The following is a 26,664-nucleotide window of genomic DNA, read 5'->3' on the forward strand; positions in this document are numbered from 1 at the left end:
GCAAAGGGATCCCTTGGTGCAGTGTAAATGGATGTTATGCTTTTTATTATTCCTCATTTAAATAAAAAGTATTTAGTGTAGCTTTATCAAAAAGGGCTGCTGTTTTGTTAAAGACATGCCTGGTATTGGTTTAACAAGAGCGTCACCATGCCTCGGGTGAGGGCACAGCTTGAGAAGGAGAGTTCTTCATGGTAACTTCAGCCAGTGCAGGAACTGAACCCATGCTGCTGGTATCACACTGCATTGCAAACCAGCTGTCCAGCCAACTCCGCTAAAGTCATTAATCTACGAAATCCTCTTGCTCAGAAATTAGTGGATGCTAGGTCCTTGTAGTTTTTAAAGCTAAAGTTGAATAGAACTTTGATAGTTAGACAAGTCTAGGGCAGACTGGAAGTGGAGTTGAGGCCATAATTAGATTGACCATGATCTATTGAATGACGGCACAGATCAGGAGAGCAGAATAGTCTCTTAACCTTTTTATTCTCTGTATATACCACATATCCTGACAGGAGAGCCCTGTGAGTGAAATGAAGCTAATGGCCTTGGCTGCAGGCAGTGCAGCATACCTTGTGTTGGCTCAACTGCCTTTGTTTTAGTTGTGAACTGTTTTTTGGCCAAGGAAAATGTGGAATGAGAAATGCAGTATTAAGTATTACTTAGTGCAAGCAAAATCTCTTGACAATTTGTTTGAACTGTTGAAGAGGCGATCAAGAAAATAGATAAAGACCGATAGTAGACATTGTCTGTGAGGACTTTAGAAAGCCCTTCGATAAAGTTCCACATGGTAGACTGGTTAGTAGAGTTAGGTCACATGGAATCCAGGCAGAGCTAGACAATTGGATACAAAATTGGCTCGATGGTTGTCAAGAGCTATAAGACTAAGAAGGCTTGAGTTATAAAGAGAGGCTGGATAGGTTGGCACTTTTTTCCGTGGAGTATAGGAGGCCGAGGGGTGACCTTATTGAGGTTTGTAAAATCGTGAGGGGCAGAGCCAAGGTCTTTTCCACAGGATACAGGAGTCCAACACTAGAGGGTATTGGTTCAAGGTGAGAAGAGAAAGATTTGAAAGAGAACTGAGGGGCAAATGTTTCAGAGGGTGGTACAAATGTGAAACAAACTGCCAGAGGAAGTGTAGAGGCAGGTACAATTACAACCTTTAAAAGACATTTGGACAGGTACGTTGAGGGATAGGGGCCAAATACAGGCAAATGGGACTAATTCAATTTGGGAAAACTGTTTGACATGGATAAATTGGGCCAGAGGGCCTCTACGACTCTCTTTAAATTTAGAATGTATTGCTACATCTTTCTTTTTGTATTTCAGTGCTTCTGCATCTGTTTCTAACTAATTTTGCCTTAAACTTAAAAGTACATTTAATTTTCTTTCAAAATAATTATTTTAAGTGGAAACAAAATTTTAAAAAAGCTTTCTTAATCTTGGATCTCTGTAGATTAAGATAGCATTCTCACTTCCAGATCTAAAGAAGACATAGTTGGTGTGGCTAGGAAAATTAATTAAATGTAGGGAGGTTATGGCTTTGTGGTATTATTGCTAGACTATTAATCTAAAGACCCAGATGATGATCTAGGGACCCTGGTTCAAATCCTGCCACAGCAGATGGTAGAATTGGAATTCAGAGTTTAATGCTAACCATGACATGGTTTTCGTGACAATCAGCAACAATCTGTTCTTTAATGTCTTTTAGGGTAGGAAACTGCCATCCTTACCTGGTCTACATGTGACTCAGGCCTGCAGCAATGGTTGACTTTTCCTAATTGCCCAAAGTCCAGTTAGGGATGGGCAATAAATGCTGGCCTAGCCAGTGATGCGCTCATTTTGTGAGCTGAATAAAAAAGTTCGTGATTTATTGCATATTTAATAAGATGGCAGATGAAACTTTCACTATCTCTGTAGTGACTTTGACAAATTCTGATTCTATTGTTGAGTTGGCCATTCTGAAACATTTTAATACAAAACGTTTCTTTGAACACATTCCGCAGTTGCTCGGTTGATTTTTCCTATTAGAATATTTACCTATTGGAACATTTGTTCCAGTTTACTGTGGGCATGCTCTGCCTCATCCATTAAAGTCTGCCTAATTCAAATCCATAATTCTAGTATCTGATCTTTGCTTGTCTCTTGCAAACACTGTGTGAAACTTGATCATGTTATGATTACTATTCAACAAATATTCACAAATAATTAGGTCACTAATCAAATTAGGCTCATTGTTTATTACTAGATCCAATATTGCTTGTCCCCTTGTCGCATCCAAGACACATTCCTACATCCAAGTTATTAATATTGTTGCAAATGATTTAATATTGCTGAGACAATAAGGTTTTGAAGAATTGTTGAAATTAATTACTTTTTCCATGCTTGAGGGTATGCAAGGAATAGCCTCTTAAGGAATCATTGAAGGTTCACTGCAGATGCTGAATCGTTTTAGTAAGGATTCCTAGAAATCACATGATCGGTGGTAGCTGTTTGCTTTGCTGATTTTTTTTTTTGAACAGTGACTGGTTGGAGTGTTTGTTTTATCTGGTTGAGTTGGCAAGATGCCTACTAAGAACAGGCTGTGTTGGAGGAAAGCTTGCTATAAACCAGCTACCGTCTGATCTCTTCAATTTCTTAAAAGAAAATCCTTTTATATCAGTTAAGGGTGAAACCCATTTGTTCACTTGAAAGAGTGATTGAAAGAATGTCTTAAGATTATACTGAGCAAGCTGTGTCTGCAAGACCTCTGAGACAATTGTGCGTGATTAGTGTTTTGACCACTTGCCAGAACATGTAGAGCAAAAGACTCCAGGTTATTCTATGCCTTACCCTTTTGACTTGGAGAATAACCCATTGACCAAAGTGTGTTTTGTTTTCAGGAAATAAAAAGCTCTACATATAATTTTTTTCCTCTGTTCATGAGTTGTTGGGGTTATTTGTTAAAATAGATGTTCATACTTCAATTACCGATTTGTGCATTATCCAATTTTTGCACCTTTATTGAATGAGCTTTGTTTTGATAATAAACGCATAGTTTTGTCTATTAAGGCACCTTGTTGATATAGATCTTGGCATTTAATACCTGATTTGGACGAGGAGTTTAATTGGACATTAGTAACTTGGTATTTCTTTTTGATATTACAACCCATGGACTTGAGTGTCAGTGCACTCCTCCAGCCTGTTGGAACAAAATAGATGGTAAATGTTTGAGACAATAGCTCTGATCACCATGGCAGGCACTCTAGTAGGTACATTCTGCCAATCCAAAAGTGGTCCATTTATCCCTAACTCTGTGCTTCCTGTTACCGAAGCTATGCATGATCCATTTCAATATATTACCCTCTTCACCTTGAGTTCTTCTTTGATGTAGCACCTTTTCAAATGTTTTTAGAAATCCAAGTATATCATGTCTACAGTTTGCCCTTTATCCACCTTACTTTTTGCTTCCGAGTAACTCTGATAGATTTGTCAAAAATTTATTTCTGTCCATTCCCATTATTTTTGTTCTCTTTACTTTCTGTATGAGATTTTCCTTAATATAATTCTGCCCATCTGCAATTACTTCTTTGCTGGAGTGCTTTTTTACAGGTTTTAGTAGACTTTGTGTCAACAGCTAATTTCAAGACTTGCCCCATATGCCGCTATCTGTAATTTATTTACTAGGACCTGAATTTTGCACATTCATGTAATTGATTAACTCATATTCATTAGTTGCCTAATCTTGTATCATGGTCTTGAGAATTTGCTGAGAGTTGGAGCTGCACATGCTAACTGCTGTTACTCAGTTCCTATCAATTAGTAGGTAAAAACAATGACTGCAGATGCTTGAAACCAGATTCTGGATTAGTGGTGCTGGAAGAGCATAGCAGTTCAGGCAAAATCGGAGGACAGGCAAAATCGGAGGACAGGCCAAAAGCTCTTTTGCCCGAAACGTCGATTTTGCCTGTCCTCGGATGCTGCCTGAACTGCTGTGCTCTTCCAGCACCACGAATCCAGAATCCTAACATTTAGTGTTGATACGTAGAGAGAGGTGGTGTTCCCAGTCCCAAGGCAGAATTGGAAAGCTATTGTCAGCAGACCATCAGGCCAGGTAGTTTCACCGCCCAAATCTTGTCTTGTTCCAAATGTGGTTGATAGTGAATTTATTGTATTTATTCTGGTTTTAAATAAAAGTTACAGCTTGGGTAGTTGGATTCCATTGTCAGTGCACATACACTTTTATTTTGTAAGATGTGCTTGGCAAAGATAGAATTCTGACCAAATTATTTCAACTCTTTGCAAAAGGAAGATGCAGTCATGTGCTTAGGTTTTCAAGATTTGAGCAAATAATCTAGGCTGACGTTTTTGTGTAACACTGCTGTACTGGTGAGGTTCTATTCATCAGATGAAGCATTAAATTGTCCTTGCTCAGGTCAGTGATTTCATTTGCCATCCAACCTCATCAGAAGAGATCATTTGTCTCATTACCATTAAGTTGAATGCCTTATTTCCCAGCCTTACAATAGACACTATACATTTTTTTAAAAACGTGCTTTATGGGCTGAGGTTCACTTCAGGACATCTGAATATGTCAAGGGCACTATATGCATGTTTGTTTTTTTTAATTTGCTCTTGATATGGTTCATTTACTGAGCCAGCATTTATTGTCCATTCCTAATTAGCTTTGAGAATGTGGTGGTGAGTTGCTTTCTTGAACTGCTGCAGTCCTTGTATGAACAGCCAGAGTGTTTTAGGAAGGGAGTTCCAGGAGTTTGACCCAGTGACAGAAATGGCAATATTGTTCCAAGTCAGAGTAATGTTTTTGTTGGAAGAGAACTTTGTTGGTGCCCTCAGACCCCAATCCTTCAAGCTGTTAAAACTCACTAATTTATTCCCATAGTAGCAAATTAACTTGATGGTTTTAATCTTTTATTACAGATTTTATTTAATTTAAATTTCACCATTTGCCTTGGTGGGATTTGATCCATTAGTATGGGCCTCTGGATTACCAATACACAGTTGTCTGCCCGATTTTCATATCAAATATTTTCATCATTCAGAAATTTTTTCAGAAAATGCTGGCTTTTATTGTCCAGCTGTGGTTGGAGGCATTTAATTAAACAATTGACTGCCATAGGTGTTTTGAGTATGCTGGGTATATTTCTGCTAATGATTTTTGAGTGATAAAATGTACCTTATTAGTTGCTGCCAGTTTTTTGTGGAGAAAAGCCAGTCTTTCATTCTGGTCTCCTTCCTATCAGAAAGATGTTGTGAAACATGAAAGGGTTCAGAAAAGATTTACAAGCATGTTGCCATGGTTGGAGAATTTGAGCTAAAAGGAGAGGCTGAACAGGCTGGGGCTGTTTTCCCTGAGCATTGGAGGCTGAGGGGGTGACCTTATAGAGGTTTATAAAATGAGGGGCATGGATAGGATAAATAGACAAAGTCTTTTCCCTGGCATTGGGGAGTCCAGAACTAGAAGGCACAGGTTTAGGGTGAGAGGGGAAAGATATAAGAGACCTAAGGGGCAACTTTTTCACGCAGAGGATGGTGCGTGTGTGGAATGGGCTGCCAGAGGAAGTGGTGGAGAGTGGTATAATTGCAACATTTAAGAGGCATTTGGATGGGTATATGAATAGGAAGGGTTTGGAGGGATATGGGCTGGGTGTTGGCAGGTGGGACTAGATTGGGTTGGGATATCTGGTCGTCATGGGCGAGTTGGACCGAAGGGTCTGTTTCCATGCTGTACATCTCTATGACTCTCTTTGGTTGCTGCATATTAAACCAGTTGGGGAAAAAACATGGTTAATTAAAGCATGCATGTGCTGGTGTCAATACTAATACCTAGATTCGCTGAGAAAGGGACTTTGAGTAGAATCGAGTCAAACAACAGATATGTTGCTAGATCAGTACTTTGGTGGCAAGTATTCAGATTCCAAATCCACCAAGTACAGCAGCAATTTATCTCTGTAACACTTGTAATATAATGAAGCATCCCAAGGAACTTCAGAAGTGTATTATAAAACAATGGATGATACGGAGTTATGTTGTATTCAAACATATAATCAGAAGCTTGTTCAAATTAGTAGAGGGAGCTGTTGGCCTAGTGTCATTATCACTAAACTACTAATCGAGAGACCCGGCTTCAAATCTACCAGTAAAAGTCTGTAATTATAGTATAATGATGTTTGTGTGACGTCTGATGACCACTGAAACTGTTCAGGAAACCATCATCCTTACTTGCTCTGGCCTACATGTGACTCTTGATCCATAGCAATGTGGTGATTTTGTGATTGGAACCCAGTATCCAGTGGAGTACCATTGGGTTTGTTGGGGTTCCTTGCTGTTTGTGTTTATTAGTAATCTAGACATGAATGTAGGAGGTCTGATCAATAAGTTTGCAGATGACATTAACAATGACTGTATGATAAATAGTGAAATGGAAGGCATTAGATAGTGGCAAATGGGATTTAATCCTCTGAAGTGATTGCAGTAGAGAGGCTGCATGAGGGCTTTTGCCCGAAACATCGATTCTCCTGCTACTCAGGTGTTGCCTGACCTATGCTTTTCCAGCACCCCACACTTGACTGCATTGGGTGTTTTGGCTATGAAGAGATATTTGATTGCCAGGAATTGTTTTCTTTGGAGCAGAGAAGTCTGAAGGAGAACCTGTTTGAGGTGTACAGAGTGACGTGTGGCATAGATCAGGTAGATTGGGAGAGAGGTCAGTAACAATAGGGTTGCATTTTTAAGGTAAGGTCCAGACAGTTTAGATGGGATTTGATGAATCTTTTTCACCCAGAGGGTTGTGATTTGGAACTCACTACCTGTAAACATTATAGGCGTGGGAACCCTCCAGATAATTTGAAAACCGTTTAGATGTATAGTTGAAGCACGACAGCATAGAAGGTTTTGAGGCAAGAGGTGGGAAATGCAATTAGAATGGATGGATGTTTGATTGGCACAGACAAAACAGGCAGAAGGACCTCTTTCCATGCCATAAAAATTCTAATTCCACAATTCTATGGTGGAATAATTACAATTGTGAATGCAAAAAAGAGACCAGAACTTGAAAAGTGCAGATGTCTGAGGTGTTGTGAGATTGGAGAAGATTGCAGAGATAGAGGAAAGGCCATAAGTGGATTAGAAAACAAGGTTGAGAATTTTAAAATAAAGATGTTGAGTTGAGCACCTGTGTAGTCAGTAAATGCAAGAGTGAAGGGAGTGAAGCTTCCTGTGAAATAAGATGAGCAGAATGTTTTTGAATGGCTTTAAGTTTGTGGAAGTTAGAATGCGGGAGATCATCCAGTACATGTGTCAATTCTCTGATTTCCCCTATGAAGGCTGTGATTGAAGAAAGGGGAATGTTTTGTGAATTTACTTGAATGACCTAATTGGAAATGGAAGAGTATATTCTTTCTTTGAGGAGAAAGTGAGGTCTGCAGATGCTGGAGATCAGAGCTGGAAATGTGTTGCTGTAAAAGCGCAGCAGGTCAGGCAGCATCCAGGGAACAGGAGAATCGACGGTTCGGGCATAAGCCCTTCTTCAGGAATGAGGAAAGTTTGTCCAGCAGGCTAAGATAAAAGGTAGGGAGGAGGGACTTGGGGGAGGGGCGTCGGAAATGTGATAGGTGGAAAGAGGTCAAGGTGAGGGTGATAGGTCAGACTGGGGTGGGGGCGGAGAGGTCGGGAAGAAGATTGCAGGTTAGGAAGGCGGTGCTGAATTTGATGGATTTGACTGAGACAGGCTGGGGGGAGGGGAAATGAGGAAACTGGTGAAATCCGAGTTCATCCCTTGTGGTTGGAGGGTTCCTAGGCGGAAGATGAGGTTCTTCCTTAACCGTCGTTTTGTTGTGGTCTGACGATGGAGGAGTCCAAAGACCTGCATATCCTTGGTGGAGTGGGAGGGGGAATTGAAATGTTGAGCCACAGGGTGGTTGGGTTCTCCTGTTCCCTGGATGCTGCCTGACCTGCGCTTTTCCAGCAACACATTTCCAGCTATATTCTTTCTTTGTCTTACAAATTGAAGGGAGGTTCTGAAAATCTTTCCATATTTTTGAGTTTAAAAATTACATCGCCGTATTAGATTTAGGCATGCTTGGATTGTATTGGTGATCCTCTAAACTTTTTCTCAGAAGAGAAATTTGTTGGTTGGTTGACTAAAGTTCAAACAACAGCAAATTTTAAACTTGAGTTGCTCAACATCTGTCAAGACAAGCCTTCTCCATGAGCTGATGCCAAGTTTTAGGATGCCCAGAAATTAGTTCTGATATTTTTTGAAAAGCTAATTTACCCTTTGTTTTGCTTTTCACCAAATTTTCGCATGAATCATTTGAGATTTATTTTCCAGAAATCATTCATAATCAGTTACGCTATGAGCTATTTTTGTGCAATGTGTCCTTTTTGTTTGATGCATGGAAAATAGTTTGAATTGTCTCCAGTTTGCATCCTCCAGGCTACCTGCCAAATTTCGCATATTACCAGGCTATGTCCTTTTCAGTAGCACAGTGCAAAGTGTTCTTGAATTCTGTGTTTGTTTGCATGACAATAATGATAACCGGTTTGACCTGAAGACTGCACCTTTTCATGATTTTCTGTTCAAGACTAGGAGTGATTGACTTGTGATATTTTAAATAACTCAGTTGAAGCTTTCAAAATGCATTTACTTCTTGCATTAGCTAGTCAACTGATAACACTGCCCATTGTGTCTGTAGCATTTCAGATTGTGATACCAAGGATCTCAAGCAAAATTGAAGTCATGTTAATCATGGCAGATGCGTTACTGGTTGGAATCCTAGGAAGAGTAGGCCTTTTAACCAATTGAACCTACTCCACCATTCAACATGACTCTGGCTCATTCTGTATCTTGGTACCATTCTCCTTTTCTCGCCCATTCACATGGGCCAATGGGCTGAGGAGTGGCAAGTGGGTTTTCATTTAGACAGATGCAAGGTGCTGCTTTTTGGAAAGGCAAATCAGGGCGGGACCTATACACTTAGTGGTAAGGTCCTGGGGAGTGTTTCTGAACAGAGACATTGGAATGCAGGTTCATAGTTCCTTGAAAATGGAATTGCAGGTAGGTAGGATAGTGAAGAAGGTACTTGATATGCTTGTCTTTATTGGTCACTGAAATGAGTAGAGGAGTTGAGAGGTCATGCTGCGATTATACAGGACATTGGTTAGGCCACTTTTGGAATTCTGGTCTCCTTCCTATCGGAAAAATGTTGTGCAACTTGAAAGGGTTCAGAAAGGATTTACAAGGATGTTGCCAGGGTTGAAGGGTTTGAGCTATAGGGAGAGGCTGAGTATACTGTGGCTATTTTCCCTTAAGTGTTGGAAGCTGAGGAGTGACCATAGAGGTTTAAAACACCATGAGTTTAGATAGGATGAATAGTCAAGATCTATTCCCTGGGGTAGGTGAGTCCAAAACTAGAGTGCATATGTTTAAGGTCATGGAGGAGAGATTTAAAAGGACCCAAGAGGCAAAGTTTTCACGCACAAGGTGATCCTTGTATGGAATGAGCTGCCAAAGGAAGTGGTGGAGACTGGTACAGTCGTCATGTGTAAAAAGAAATCTAGATGAGTAAGTGAGTAAGAAGGGTTTAAAGGGATATGGGCCAAATGCTTGCAAATGGGACTAGATTAATTTAGTTGGAATGAAGGGTCTGTTTCCATGCTATACAGCTCTGAGTCTATAAATATGTTCAGTGATTTAGACTCCACAGTGTTGTGGTGGAGAATTCCATAGGTTCACCATCATCGAGGTGGAGATGTTTCACCTCCACTCAGTTTGAAATATTCTAATGCATGTTGTTGCACCTGGTTCTAAAGTCCCAGTAAGGGTAGACATCACCCTGTGTCCAGTCTGTTCAGCACTGTCACAGTTTTCTTTGTTATTTTAATGAAATCCCTTCTCATTCTTTGAAACCCCAGTGAATGTATATCCTGTCTACTTGGTCTTTCCTCAGTGGACAAACCTACCAACCCAGGAATCAGTGCAGTGAACCTTTGCTACACTCTCTATTGCAGGTATATCTTTTAGGAACAGGAGTAGACCACTCAGCCCATTGAAACTAGACTGCTACCTAATACTATGATAATCCCTACTAGGCCCTTCGGGAATCGCTAATAAATCTCCTCATTGCCTGTACCAAGGGAACTCGAACTCAATGTCCTGTCCAGCTGGACCTCATCAATTGAGCCCTTTATAAAGCAGACCCAGTATGCATTGCATGTATGTTTCAAATTGGCTGCACAGTGATTTACAAGTGGTGGCTAATAGTTAAAGACAAAAAAGTTAGTGATTTGGTTGTGAGAAAACAGTTCATTTGTACGTAGGACCACTTTATCATATGAAGATATAATGCAGATTTGGAGTTGGGTCTGCAGAACTGTGTACCACGCGAAGACGAGCCTTTGTACACCTTGAGTGGTGGTTCCATTTTGGTGTTCAACAATAAACTATATCCTTTCCAGTCAGGTTTCCTGAATTATTCCAAGTGCAGTCATTTCTAACTGAATAGTTCAATGCCTTGAACTCAAATCATCCCATAACTTTTACACCAATAATAGCCAAAAGTTTCAGTCTCTATAATTAGAATTAGATTTCTACTTTAAATGTACTCAGAAACTGAGCTTCCATCGCGCTCTGAGGCAAAGATTTCAAAAACTTCACCTCACTCTGAGTAAAGTCATTTCTCCTCATCTTGTTTATATTGTCCATACCCTTATTTTAAACTCCGTCTCTGATTCTAGACTCCCCAACCAGGAGAAACATTTTAGCTGCACCTATCCCCTCAAGTCTACTCATAGCCTAGTCAGGAGCTGGTATTGTCATACTCATGAAATCATAACTTACAAACAGTGCTCCAGATACAACCATCACCATCCCTGGATATGTGCCCAGCATCATGGATGCCAGTCTTTAGCCAATTGGATTCATTTCATGTGATATCAAGAAATGGTTGATGCACTGGTTAGTGTATGAGTTATGGCCCTGACAACATTCCGGCAATAGCACTGAAGACGTGCTCCAAAATGTGCTGCTCCCTATTCTAGTACAGCTGCAATATTGGCAATGTGGATAATTGCCCAGGTATGTTCAATACGCAAAAAGCAGGACAAATCCAACCCTGCCAGTTACTGTCCCATGAGTCTACTCTTGATTATCAGTAAAGTGATGGAAGGTGTCAAAGTGCTATCAAGGAGCATTTGCTTCACGACTATCTGCCCACTGATACCCAGTTTTGGTTCTGTAGGAGCCTCTCAGTTCCTGATCTCATTACAGGTTTGGTTCAAGTGTGAATAAAAGCACTAACACCAGAGGTGAGGTGACAATGTCCCTTGACATCAAGGCCACATTTGACCAAATGTGGCATAATGGAGCCCTATTAAAACTGGACTTAATGGGAATCTGGGCAAACTCTCTGCTGGTTGGAGTCATGCCTGACATATAGGAAGATAATTGTGGTTGTTGGAGGTCAGCCATGTCAGCCGTAGGACATCACTGCAGGGGTTCCTCAGAGTGGTGTTCTTGGCCCAACCATCTTCTGCTTCATTCATAATGTTCCCTCCATCACAAAGTGAGAAGTGAAAATGTTTTATCAATGATTGTACAATGTTCAGCATTGATACTGAAGCAATCCATGTTCAAATGCAACAAGATTTGAACAATATTTAGGCTTGGCCTAACGAGTACAAGGAGCATTCATGCCACACAGTTGACCATTTCCAATCACAGACAATCCAATCATCACACCTTGACATTCAATGGTGTTCCCATCACTATCAACATCCTGGGAGTTACCATTGGTTAGAAACTCAACTCAACTTGACTTGCCATATAAGTACACCAACAAGAACAGTTCAGAGGCTAGGAATGCTGTGGTGAATAATTCACCACCTGATTCCCCAAAACCTATCCACTATCTACAAGGCACAAGTTAAGAGTGTGATGGAATACACTTCACTTGCCTGAATGTGTGTAGCTCTAACAACACTGAAGGAGCTTGATGCCGTCCAGGAATAAGTTGAAAAGTGTGGCACTGGAAAAGCACAGCAGGTCAGGCAGCATCCAAAAAGCAGGAGTCGACGTTTCGGGCATAAACCCTACATCAGGAATGTGGAGAGGGAAGGGGGCTGAGAGATAAATAGGGCGGTGGGGCTGGGGAGGGGAGGTAGGTGGAAAGGCGATAGGTAGATGCAGGTGGGGATAATAGTGATAGGTCATTGGGGAGGGTGGAGCAGGTAGATGGGATAAGTGGAAAGGAAATAGGTCGGACAGGTCAAGAGGTGGTCTGGAGTTGGAGGATTGGATTTGGGATGAGGTAGGGGGGGAAGGGAGCGTTGAAAATTAATGAAGTCGATGGTGACAAAGGGTCCCAAGGCATAAGGTGAGATGTTCTTCCTCCACTTGTTGGGTGGCTTGGGTTTGGTGGTGGTTCCTTCAACCACACATCAACATCAACTTCATTGATTTTCAAATCTCCCTTACTCCCACCTCGTTCCACATCCAACCCTCCAACTCAGCATCGCCCTCTTGACCTGTCCTACCCATCTATTTCCTTCCCACTTATCCTCTCCACCCTCCTGACCAACTTAACACTATTACCCCCACCCCTACCTGCATCCACCTATTGTCTTTCCAGCTACTTTTTCCCCCAGCCCAACCCTCCTATTTATCTCTCCGGCCCCTACCCCTTTCATATTCCTGATGAAGGGCTTATGCCCGAAACGTTGACTCTCTTGCTCCTCGTATGCTGCCTGACCTGCTGTGGTTTTCCAGCTCCACATTTTTTGACTCTGACTCGCTAGCATCTGCAGTTATCACTTTCTCCCTGCCATTCGTGACAAAGCAGCCAACCTGATTGGAACCACATCCAAAATACCTACTCCCTCCATCCTGGCGCTCAGCAGCAGCAATGTGCACTATGTACAATAAACAAAGAACTCATCCTGAAGATCTGAGAAAAAAAAGCAGAATTGATGGTGAAATCCAATACAAGTGGCAGAACATCTGATGAAGCATCACCGGACTCAAAACATCAACTCTGCTTTCTCCCCACAGATACTGCCAGACCTGCTGAGTTTTGCTACCAATTTCTATTTGTACTATCTACAAGATGCACTGCAGAAATTCACCAAAGATTCTTAGACATCACTTTCCAAATTCCTGACCAATTCCATCTAGAAGGACAGGCACCACCGGTATATGGGAACAACACCACCAAGCCACTCACCATCCTGACTTGGAATTGTATTGTCATTCCTTCACTGTTACTGGTCAGTGTTCTCCAGAGATTTCAAGAATGAGATGTGATCTCATGAAAACTTTACAAAATATTTTAAAAGGGAAACAAGGTTTTTTTTTAAAAAATTCATTCACTCATGGGACATGGGAGCCACAAGTTAACCAGCTTTATTGCCAGTCCCGAGTTACTCTCAAAAGGTGGTGGTGAGCTGCCTTTTTCAACTGCAATACCTACACGTTAAGTCAATCCACAATGCCATCTGGGTGTTGCTGGCCACATCAGCATCTCTGTCCCTTTGAGAAGGTGGCGGTGAGCTGCCCTCCTTGAACTGTGGTAGTCCGATACTCTAGGTAGACACATCCATTACTATTGGAAAAGGAATTCCAGGAATCAGACCAAGGAACACTAAGGAACAGGGATATTTTCCAAGTCATGATGGGAGTGGCTTGGGGAGAACTTACAGGTGATAATTATTACCATTTATAAATTGAGTCCTTTTGATATATTGCCCAGCAGATCTGCTTTTTCCCAAATGGGGGCATCAGCTCGCCAAAGCATGCTTTAGTACATTGTAAGTAAATGCATCCTCAAGACTGCAACAGATAGTAAACGATTCCCTTGACAGTAGATAACTAAACCTATTCATGTTAATGCTGCACTACTCCTTCAGGAGGAGGCAACTTTAGAGCATGTTCCACTTCACTTAGCTCTGAGTTGGTGAGTAGGTTAAAAACCTGTGAATAAGTAATTCTTTTGTTCTTGGAATCAATTTTTTTCTAGCCTAGGTGGGATCTTCAGTCTCAGTTTTTCATGCATTATGTTACTGTGTTGCCAAGCAGTTGGTGGGAGTTTTAGACACACCCACAGAGAGCGTGCATGGGGAATGACATTTGGGAATGGGTCCTTCAGAAAAAAGGTGAAGCACATATTAGTTTTAAGCTAAAAATTGTTGTATTTTCTAACTTGTGAAATAACTATGCTGGTTTAAGAATGGAAGAAGGAATCAGCCCTGAAGAAAGTGCCCAAGACCAAATGTGACTTGAGAACAAGGACTAGCCAGTGATCTGGTCTGAGCTGCCAGAGGAGGTAGTGGAGGCTGGTACGATTACAACATTTAAAAGACTGAGTATATGAATAGGAAACATTTCGAGGGATATATACCAAATGCTGGCAAATGGGACTAAATTAATTTAGTCAGTATGAACAGATTGGAGTGTTTCCAGGATATACAACTCTATGACTTCTTTTAATTCACATTAAACAGCTTGAGAAGTATGTATCAGATTGGGTCCTTAAAGGTTGTCAGGATGCTTTCTCTCTGGAGGCCCACTCTCTGGATTCATTTAAGAAGGAGTTGGATAGAGCTCTCAAAGATGGTGGAATCAAGGGTTATGGAGATAAGGCAGGAACAGGATACTGATTAGGAATGATCAGCCATGATTATATTGAATGGCGGTGCAGGCTCGAAGGGCTGAATGGCCTACTCCTGCACCTATTGTCTATTGTCTAAACTGAAATGTTACGCATATATAGACTCTTAAGTGGGCCAAATCAAACCCCGAATCGAGGGAAGTTTTCATAGCACAACTAGTTGGTGTTGTTGCTTTGAGATGAAAATGTCTAGTGTGGTGGCAGAATAGTAAGGTTGCTGAGAGACTACTAACACATCTCAGGACCAAATTTACTATTTTCCAATTATCTCTCATTTGACAGTGACAAAATCATGAATGCTTATTGCATCACATTAACAGCATGGATCAAATACTCCTGCAGCTCTATATGCCTCGTAACCAAACTGTGGATTGGAAAGGTTTGAAAACATTACTGATGGGAACCACAGGACACGAGAAGCTAAGATGCATGATGTTTTTGTGCATGCAAGTGAAAGTTGTGGATCAATAAAACATGGAATAGGTGCATCAATGGCCTGCTCAAAGAACACTGCTTATTAGTGTAGTACATGTTCAGATCCCATATAATTGAGCTGAAGGAGGTGCAGTTAAGAAATGACACCCAAATTGCAGTTGTGTCAGAGGGTCTAACATCTGTTGTTCAAACATTGCCTGTATTTGAACAAGCCATTCAAAGACAGTGTTTGTTTGTGCTGATTGGAAAAGAGGAAAAATCTCTCCAAAAATAGTGCACTTTCCCACTTGATGTTTGTATGCATTTTTCATCAAATTAAGGGATGCTATAAATCCACAAACCTTCAGTGGGAGCCAGTTCAGTGTATGGAGCGGAATATTATTTCTTTGTGAAGGGATGATTCAGAAAACAAAAGACCAAATCTTATGATGCCAGAACCAAAGTGATTTCCAATGAATTCAAATAACTTTGCAATGAACAGTGAAGACAATGAATTTGACCATTCTAATTTTTCTGTGTGTGGTTTAAGAAATCCTTATTGAAATACTTAATTCAATTAAGTAAGTCACTCTGATCTAATATAATTTGTATAGGTTGCTCGTAATTGTTAGCTGGTTGTATTCTCGTATAAGTTGACCCCCATTTATGAAAAAAATTCTTTGAGGCTTCAAAGATTGACTATATCCCACATCTACAGAATGATTCCCTCTCAAACTGAAACATTGATCTAGGTATAAGACCTTGTTCTGGCAATTTAAAGCATACTATCATTGATATTTAAGTAGATCATTTAAGATAATACATGTTGTATTGAATTGGTTCCAAAATCTACAGTGATATATGACCTAGTTTGCAGTACTATCAATGATTGCTAACAATTTGATAGTTTAGACCATTTACTGCACATCCTTGATTAGTGCATGTAACCATTTCAGCAGATGGTATTTATTGAGGTCAAGTACAGTAGTGGCTGCCACCAAACTTAATTATCACACTGGGAAATGAAAGATGTGAAGTAATTTAAAATGCTGAGTAAATACCGTTCACCCAAGTTGTAAAATTGTTGGTGCTTCACCTCTACCTGGGCCTTTTGAAAATGTTGGTTGGCACCTTCTCAGGTGAAGCTTCTCACAGTTTGAGTGGACGTTGGCAAGACATTGCCATGAGTTGGGTTAAGGATGTTCTCGAAGTGTTCCCGCTACTCTGCTGGTAATGGCTTGGTGTGACAGAGCTCAGAGTTGAGAACTTGGTTTGGAAGTGTGTCAGGCATGGGGATTGACCGTAACCACTGTCTCAATGCTGGGGATTTTGATGATGAAGATGACATTGATATCAGCCATTGAACTCAGGATTTTGTTGAAGCATTGCTGTGATACTGTTTCAGGGATTTGAGGTCTCTGCTGTACGTTCTGCATGTCTCCATGCTTGCAGAAGGGCAGGTAATAATGCTCTCTCGAACATGTGCTTGGCTTCAATGAACTCAGTATTCTATATCATTTGAATTAACATGAGGTAAACATAAATGATCAGGCAGCTGTAGTTGAACATGCCACCAGCAGCATATTAAATTGCAGCACAAGGCCAATCACCTGATTTTCGCCCAGCGATGCACCCAGATGTCAGTGATCACTGAGTCACAAATATTCTTTAAACTTTTGTCTTCCTCACAAGGAAAATCCATGCGCTCCTCCTTTTAAAGATATAGTCTGTCCCTTTTTACAACCTCAAATGGCCTGGAAACACCCTTGCTACTTCTGTTTGTAGTGAGTTGTCAGGCAACCAAACTCCAGCTCAGATTGCTCCAATGACTTTGTTTGTTTGTTTGTTTCTCTTTGCTTCAATTACCAGCTTCATGCAACAATTAGCTTCACTTCAGCTTCTCTGAACCAATTATTGTTTCTGGCCCTTTCTGAGCCTTAACTCTTTAGATGCACCGTGGAACCATCGCTCCAGGGCCTAAGCCCCAAGTTCCAGCAACAACTTGTCCAGGGCTTTTCTGAGCCCCAATTTCTTGGCTGCATGGAACTAGTGACCTTCTGTCTGTTTAGCTCTATATGGACCTGGTCACAGGAACCCCTTCTCACACCACATGTCACTAGTTGGTCATAGCTTTGTGACACATACCATGATATGTAAGCAAGCTTTTCTGGCCATCTCTCAAGATCTTGAGGTCAGGGTTCAGTTAAAAAGATGCCAAGCCTCCTTTCCTGCATGAGTGGCCTGACCCTCGGTTACTCTATGCACCTGTGAAAGAAACCTGAGCATGTTGAGAATTGTAGCACTTGGCCACAAAAGCACAGCATAAACCGAAGAAAACCTGTTTCTATGTTTCTAAAACAGATTTCATCACCATGTTTATGTTTTCATAAGAATTTTAAATTAAGTTTGTCTTTTGACCTCTTTGATGTAACTTTTCATTAGTATTTAAACTACCATCCTCCCAATGCAAGTTTGGTATTCCATACCTGAAGATTTACAGCTTCATTGCCACAGTACACTTCTAGCCTATGTTAAGCACTGAACATTGGAACAATATGGCTTTCACAATGCTTACTAATAAGCGAAATAGAACATCAAGTGCTCTCTAGCCAAAACATCAGTTATTCTTGAGCAGCTCTGGTTGCTTGGTTTTTTTCTGAAATGTTAATGACCCATCGTTTCTGATTTTTTTTTCCCCAGTATACCCTTGATTTATGTCTTCTGTGGTTTATAACAGGAAGCTGTGCAGAGTGAGTGACCTTTTGTGGTGGATGAGTAAATTCACAATTAGAGGTAGCTGCAGACTTTGAAATGCAATTCTGACTTGGCTCATGTTGAGTATCCTTGAAATGTGCCTTTATTATTTTGAGCAAGATGCATTATCTCCCTTATAGTATCAGGCTTGCTGATCCCTGATTTGAATATATTCAGGAGTTATCTTGTGATTCTCTTGAAGGGTTCAGATTCATTTAGATTTTCTGACAAGATAGGCTCATAATCCAAATAGGAGAAAGTGAGGACTGCAGGTGCTGGATATCAGAGTCCAGAGTGTGTTGCTGGAAAAGACAGCAGGTCAAGCAGCATCCGAGGAGCAGGAGAATCGACAGTTCGGACTTACGCCAGAAATGCCGATTCTTCTGCTCCTCCGATGCTGCCTAACCTGTGCTTTTCCAGCAACACACTCTTGACTCATAACTCAAATAGTACAGGGACCTAACTTCTGAATTAAATTTTATATTACAGTCCCTGCACTGTTTGGATTATGAATTTATCTTGTCAGAAAATCTTGTTGAAGCTAGAGTCGAAAGACGCACTGCTTTCTATCCCAGAATGAATAATTTTACTAGCATACCTGATTTTTAAAAAACTATCATTTTGAACTTCCCACATAGGTCTTGTGAATCCAGTAACTGCCTGTTAAATAGGGTGCTGTTGTCCTCTTCTGGTGTGCAGGAAAGGTAAATGCTATTCCACCTTACCTCCCCGTGGCAGGCTCTTGGAAAAACTGTTCAATTTAGCCCCACACCTTTCTCCCAAAATACCTTCAAATCCATGATCTTTTAAAACATTGGATTTTGATTATGCTTTCATGGAGTATGTTCTAGATCCTAACTCACATGGATAAGATATTCCTCCTTATCCCATGAGTACCTTTTAAATATTTATAAAAAGGAACCAGTTTCTCCTTAATTGCTCTATCAAAACTGCTCGTTATTTTGACATCATTATCCAGTCTCAACACAACTGCTGGGCAGGATAATCCCAGTATTTCCAGCCTCTCCAAACAATTGAAATCCCTCATCCCTGGTATCACACTCTCAATGTTAATCCTCTGTACCCTTTTTAAGGCCTTGATAGTCATCCTCAATTGCGGTGCCACATAACACTTTAGACAATTCCTCATTGTTGACTGTCAAGGTGTAACCATTTGCTTCCTTTTGTTTTTGTATTCAGTTAGCATAGTCAAGTACCTGATATACCTTAGTGTATCATCAGCTTCTCCTGCCACTCTTCAGGTTTTGATGAATATGCACCCTCAAGTCTCTACATGTATCTCCTTTAAAATAGTACTACTTACATCATGCTGCCTCCTATCTTGTTTCTTCCAAAGTGCATCACTTCACATTTGAGCCTACATCAGTTTTGTGTCTGTCCATAGCGGTAGTTTATGTCCTGAATTGTGCTGTTATTTTGCTAAATACTTACTATTAAAGTGTGATTGATATTAGTATCAATAACATAGAGGTGTTATGACATAGAGCTACCTATGTCAGTGGTACTAGAAAAGAGGTTGTGCTTGGGGAACATGAGAAACTAGGTGCTACATTAGGAAGCAGAACCTTAAGAGTAATCTCTGGATGACTGCTTGAGGCATGTGAAAATGGCACAGGGTAAATAAAATTAGAAAAATAAATGCAAGTCTGAAAGCCTGATGTGGGAGGTCAGTGTTCGATTGTGGATAATTGGCACCAGTGCTGGGGAAAGTGGGATCATTCTGTTTGGAGATGAGGTACAATTGAAGATGCTAGTCTACCTGCTAGTGGGAATAATCTACAGGCCCCTAACAGTAACCACAATGTATGATGATGTATACATGATGAAATATTGGCTGCTTGTGATATAGGGATGGCAGTCATCACTTTAATCTATAAAAAAGTTAGATTGGTCATGGTAACCTGAATGAGTTTATAGAATGCTTTTGAGAGTTTTTTCAAGCAGTAGATTCTGTGTTTGGTACTGTGTTGAGTGACAGGATTAATTCAGACCTTGATATAAAGGCATCCTTGAGTAGCAGTGATCACATTATGGTTGAATTATCAACCCAAGTTGAATTTTGAAAGTGTGAAGATTGGGCTAAATTTCATACTTTAGTTGTCTGTTACTGAAATGCCATATTTTCTAAATCATATTCACCATTAGTAATAGTTGTTGATCTAAATTATTGAAATTGAAACTAACTAACAATTGAAATGACCAATAAGGAACTGTATTACCAAATGTACATAAATGAGAATTTTTTTTGTCTGATTGCTTCAAATTTCCTTCATTACCTTCACTAGTGACATTTTACATTGCTTTGCTTGGCTGGTCTGGATTTCTAAGCTTGTAGTTCTGCATGGGCTCACATGAGAAAATCTGCCTTGTTTCTGTCCAGGAATTCAGTGAACCATGATGGTGCAGTTTTGTTAACAATGCAGTTATAGATGCTGCCTTTGAAACCCAGGTTTGTCTTCAAAGGCGATTTGCATCTTTTTAGGTAAATTATTGTTATTTGGTAGTACAGAATTTGAGTTTTGCTGAAAATAGATATGTTTTGTCAAAATTTTTTGTGTGCACTCATTAGAACATATCATAACATAAATTCAAAGGGAAAACAACCATACATGAGAAGAAAGTACTGATTGATTGATTAGATTACTGATTGATTAGATTAGATTACTTACAATGTGGAAACAGACCCTTCGGCCCAACAAGTCCACACTGACCCGCCGAAGCACAACTCACCCAGACCCATTCCCCTACATTTACCCCATCACCTAACACTACGGGCAATTTAGCATGGCCAATTCACCTAACTTGCACATTTTTTGGACTGTGGGAGGAAACCAGAGCACCTGAAGGAAACCCATGCAGACACTGGGAGAATGTGCAAGCTCCACACAGTCAGTTGCCTGACACAATTGGTTGGCAGTTGGTAGAGGTGTAGCCCCCAAGAATGCTTATATTAATACTCATTGCCAGTTTCCATCAGGCTTTGTTTAAATTTTCAACAGGCAGATTGACTAATTTGTGAGGGTATTTCCCCGAGAGCTGAACTAGCAAATGGCAGTTACCTGTTTTGTTGAATTGAAACAAGTGCAGGACATGTACATCTTCCTTCTGACTGTAAAGAACAGGACCCTCTATATTAATGTTTCTAGTTTTCCTGACTGACTCGTTGTTGTTGTTGTCGTCCCTCATTCATTTAGCATCATCTAGGCAATGTTGTCCAGTTGCTGAATCACTTCTAATGATAGACATAGTTGTGAATTTTGCAAGCACAGGCTTATTGGGGACAGTCAGTATCTTGCTTGTTGAGAAACACCAAAAGGACATACTGCTTGTTGAGAATCACCATTCTCTGGGATGTACAGTTTTCATATCTGGCATCACGGAGGCCCTGAAATGCTTATACCACATAGCTCATTTGTATGATAGGCAGAATGTCTTTTTAGTTTGATAACATTCTGTTAATGGTAAACATTCCTTGTGTTTCTACTGCATAGCAGCATGAAACAGCTAGCTTTATCTTTGCTTGAACTTTTAAGATTCCTTACTCTTCCAGATTAATCTGAGCATTGGTCAGAATCAAGACAACTATGTAACCTTCCATGAGTTTGCACAATATATAGTTAGAAATTATCTGATCAGGTTAGCCTTTATCCTGCAGGAGATGATGTGCCCTATTTCAGCATCAAACCTGCATGGTGTATAAGTAGCTCAGGTCCTACGTATGAAGTTGCCAATAAGACCAATTCTTCTCATGAATGAAAGGGACTCTTGTGGTGCAGTGGTAATGACCCTATCTTTGAGCTAAAAGGTTCTGTTTCAAGTCCCACCTACAGCAGGGGTGTGTCATAACATGTCTGAATGGGTTGTTTGAAAAATATCTACAGTGAATGAAATTGTATGGATCCCAGTATGCATACTGACGGTGTAGGTTGATGATGGACAGGAGTAGAGGGCTGTCTGGGAGAAAGTGAGGACTGCAGATGCTGGAGATCAGAGCTGAAAATGTGTTGCTGGAAAAGCGCAGCAGGTCAGGCAGCATCCAAGGAGCAGGAGAATCACCGTTTCGGGCATGAGACCTTCAGGAATCATCCCTGAAGAAGAGCTCATGCCCGAAACGTCGATTCTCCTGCTCCTTGGATGCTGCCTGACCGAGAGGGCTGTCTGGTCAACTTCTCAATTAGGGCATCGAGGAAAGGGAGCTCATTTAATAGTTCCATTCCAAATGTGATTTTTGAGTCACAAGATTGATCTCATGCAGTTACATGCAGCTGTGGATTCAAATTAAAAAAAATTAATTGTTGAGATGTGTGAATTGTGGTTAAGGCTAGCATGTAATGCCAATTTCTAATGGGAAATGTTATGCAAAGGGCAATTTATTCCGGTATCTTTATTGTAACAAAAGGTGCAAATATTAAGTCATTTTTGTTTTACAAGTATGGAAGAAAGTAAGTTAAAACATTTTTGTAATCGTAAAAGGTATACAGAATAAACTACTGCAAAAGTTCAGACTCCTACTGTATAAAAAGAATAATTGGGTATGTTTCAGATGATAAGAGAATGAAAGTAGGTGAATATGATTGATTTACAAAAAGAAAGTCTCCTTGATCTTTAGTATGATTGTTGAAATCTGATCCCAAATAATTGTAGTAATAGCAATATGTTAGGAGCGATCTCATCTAAATTTTCTCCCTATGTTGACACATACCAGTATGTTTTTTATTAAGAGACTGCATGAAAGATGCAAAATTTAAACACTGGTGAACAAGAAAGCTACATTAGAATGATACTTAAGTTTGTGACTTGAGCCTTGATCTGTCTTTAACAGAGAACTAAAAATTGTAGTTGATTTTAATCTTATTGAAACATTGTCTTCCACAAGTACTGCGATTGTTATGAAAAACTTGTTGGTTAAATATGGTTGAAATGCTTCTTATGCTGCTTCCCACTAAAAAGAAATCTTCAACTCCCAATTCCAGAGTTTTCCGTACATACTCTTTGTAATGCTTATAACTCTATTCAATTGGGGGGTTCGTTGTGAGAGTTCTGATTAATGTATATAAAATCATGAGGCTCATGGATAGAATGGAAAACATTTTTGCATTAGTACGTGGCGTCATTAATCTGTGTTGTGCTACATTTTAAACAAAGCCTAGTCCTTTTAATCTATTATCTAATATTGTCTTTCGGGTAAAACAAATTATGGATTGTAATGTATCGGTGGAAATATACTGGATAGTTTGGATCGTCATTTGATACCATTGGAACTGTTTGGTTTACTTTCCTTAACAGATATTAAAGATGACTCACTGGAGGAGGATATCCTTACAGAAATGGAGACCAATGAACAATCATCTCTCCTGCAGCGTTCAATATCTGAAGACTCTGCCAGCTCCATAACCTCAGTCAACCTAGATACAAAAACCAGGTCAGAACAAGCAATGCTGAGTCATATTCTCATAATTCAAATTTGGAATGCTCCACCAGACCTGATCAGACCAACTAGAATTACTCACTCTGAGACATTGAAATTTGCTTGATTAGAATGAGAAATATTGGTCAATTAATGTTGATGGCTTTTTCAGTTAATCCTTTATAGCTTTTCAAAGTGTATATGTTTGTAAGATTAGTCAGAGGTTTTTCTCAAAATTCTTTGTCAAGTCCTTCACTTGAATGTATAGCTTGTTTGTTTCACTTCATTTTGTCACAATTCCAGTGGCATGTTCCATTCATTTATGATACTGCTGCATTTGTTTAAGGTGGGTTGTGAAAGGGACAGTGGTTACTGTTTTCTTCCTATCATATACTGCTTCCCTCCTCAACCCCATAATATATCATAGCCAACTTGCTTTGGCTTACGTGCAGCTGTAATCTGCATAACCATTGCATGATGCCCAGTGGAGTCTTGATAAGTTTGAAACTGAAACTGAACTTATTTATTCAGACTGCTCTATACATGTGCAAGTGTTTCAAAAAATTATTTTTCAAACTATTTAATTAAGTGTCCCACAACAACCGGTATAGGGGCGAAACAATTATGCAACAGGATGACCAAACCTCTTTCGGGTGGGATGGATTGGATGGGAAGCTTTCCTTTTGGTTTGCAGAATGCTTAAATGTTATTTGGTGCTCAGAAAATTTGAGTTGGATGAGCTGTCACAGCTGGATGATCGTGCACATTAGAACACCAAGAAATTAACAGCTATGCTGTACCCACATTAAAATACAAACCGAATAGCTTGGTTAATATCTAAATTACTATTTTCTGTGATATACTATTGCCAATTAATTTTGCCAGATTTAACGTATAAACCAATTTTAGTTATTTGAACACTACTGAATTGATTGCCACATAAACCTCAATTTAAGAACACTTAACCAGCTGACTGTTAGTTCAGGATGTTAATTCTGTAACACTAGATTGTAATATCTTCATTTACTCTCTGATTTAGTCTCACCTGCATTGAGGCATTGATGAATTTGAATACAGTTTTAGCCTTCTCATTTTTGTGGTTGGATCTCCCATGGTGCGTCTCATTCCTGTTTCTAAATATCCACAGGCCTGTAATCCTCCTAGTACCCTCTTCTGTCCATTGAGTTCTGGCCTCATGCAACCACCTCCCACTACAGGTAGAAGATCCTTTATCCAAAATGCTTGGGACCAGCTGTTTTTCGGAATTCGGAATTTTTCGGTTTTCAGAATAGTGACAGCTTAATGGTGAAATTTTTAAAAATCTTACCGGCAAGCAGGCTTCTAACTAAGAACATGCTTGGCCATGCGCCCCCGTGTTGCATCTGAGTGACACACATTGAGTGGGTGTGCATCTGAGTGACACATAGAGTGGGTGTCGACTTGGGTTAACTGTTTGCTCGCCAAACAACCTTGTTAATGATAAAAAAGCTTCGCAAAAAAACCCGTCTGATTTCGGAGCTTTTCAGTTCTTGGATATTCAGATAAAGGATCTTCTACATGTACTAATATTCATCTACCTAAATTCTAAGCACTGGAATTTTCTCCCTTAACATTTCCATATTTTTGCATCTCCTTTTAAGATATCCCTTGAAGTTTACTAGTTTTGACAAAATGTTCAGTTGCCTGTCTGAATCTCTCTTCTTTTGTCTGTCATTATTCCAAAATGCATCACAGACATGTACTTGTTTTAAAGGTGGAGAAAGTGAGGTCTGCAGATGCTGGAGATCAGAGCTGGAAATGTGTTGCTGGAAAAGCGCAGCAGGTCAGGCAGCATCCAGGGAACAGGAGAATCGACGGTTCGGGCATAAGCCCTTCAGGAATGGGGAAAGTTTGTCCAGCAGGCTAAGATAAAAGGTAGGGAGGAGGGACTTGGGGGAGGGGCGTCAGAAATGTGATAGGTGGAAAGAGGTCAAGGTGAGGGTGATAGGTCAGACTGGGGTGGGGGCGGAGAGGTCGGGAAGAAGATCTCAGGTTAGGAAGGCGGTGCTGAATTTGATGGATTTGACTGAGACAGGCTGGGGGGAGGGGAAATGAGGAAACTGGTGAAATCCGAGTTCATCCCTTGTGGTTGGAGGGTTCCTAGCCGGAAGATGAGGTGTTCTTCCTCCAACCGTCGTTTTGTTGTGGTCTGACGATGGAGGAGTCCAAAGACCTGCATATCCTTGGTGGAGTGGGAGGGGGAATTGAAATGTTGAGCTACAGGGTGGTTGGGTTGGTTGGTTGGTCCGGGTGTCCCAGAGGTGTTCTCTGAAACGCTCCGCAAGTAGCGTTTCAGAGAACACCTCTGAGACACCCGGACCAACCAACCAACCCAACCACCCTGTAGCTCAACATTTCAATTCCCCCTCCCACTCCACCAAGAATATGCAGGTCTTTGGACTCCTCCATCGTCAGACCACAACAAAACGACGGTTGGAGGAAGAACACCTCATCTTCCGGCTAGGAACCCTCCAACCACAAGGGATGAACTCGGATTTCACCAGTTTCCTCATTTCCCCTCCCCCCAGCCTGTCTCAGTCAAATCCATCAAATTCAGCACCGCCTTCCTAACCTGAGATCTTCTTCCCGACCTCTCCGCCCCCACCCCAGTCTGACCTATCACCCTCACCTTGACCTCTTTCCACCTATCACATTTCTGACGCCCCTCCCCCAAGTCCCTCCTCCCTACCTTTTATCTTAGCCTGCTGGACAAACTTTCCCCATTCCTGAAGAAGGGCTTATGCCCGAACCGTCGATTCTCCTGTTCCCTGGATGCTGCCTGACCTGCTGCGCTTTTCCAGCAACACATTTCCAGCTCTTGTTTTAAAGGTGCTGATTAGGCCCTGAACAGGTCCTTCAGCCCAACGAGTCCACACCGACCTGCCCAGACCCATTCCCCTACATTTACCCCTTCACCTAACACTACGGGCAATTTAGCATGGCCAATTTACCTAACCTGCACATTTTTGGATTGTGGGAGGTAACTGGAGCACCTGGAGGAAACCCACACAGACACGGGGAGAATGTGCAAACTCCACATAGTCAGTCGCCTGAGGTGGGAATTGAACCCGGGTCTCTGGCACTGTGAGGCAGCAGTGCTAACCACTGGGCCACCGTGCTGTATAAATGCAAGTTGGTGAGGTACAGCTATGCCAAATTGTAGTCTCAAACAACATTCTTGTAAATAAGCAAGATATTTTAAAAGTAAATTACATCACTAACTATTAGTCCATTAGCTTCTTACTGTTAGTTTTTTTAAATTAATAGATCCATTGTTGCTTCAGGTTTGAAAATTAATTTGAGGATGTGGGATTCGTGGGCTGGGTAAGTACTTATTGCCCATAATCGAATGCACAAGATGATGGTTGTGAG

General features: G+C 40.7%; 1 protein-coding gene across 1 annotated transcript in view; it reads left to right on the plus strand.

Moving 5' to 3' along the window:
* Positions 1-26,664, plus strand: part of kmt2ca (lysine (K)-specific methyltransferase 2Ca) — a 403,624-nt gene that overhangs the window by 172,750 nt on the left and 204,210 nt on the right. Inside the window, exon 4 of the mRNA XM_087987768.1 lies at positions 23,133-23,268. Coding sequence (XP_087843894.1) covers positions 23,133-23,268 — 136 coding nt within the window. The remainder of the gene's footprint in view (positions 1-23,132; positions 23,269-26,664) is intronic.

Source organism: Chiloscyllium plagiosum, unplaced genomic scaffold (assembly GCF_037043375.1).
Source record: "Chiloscyllium plagiosum isolate Xiang-an unplaced genomic scaffold, Cpla_swu_hap1 HiC_scaffold_5, whole genome shotgun sequence".
Taxonomy (NCBI): domain Eukaryota; kingdom Metazoa; phylum Chordata; class Chondrichthyes; order Orectolobiformes; family Hemiscylliidae; genus Chiloscyllium; species Chiloscyllium plagiosum.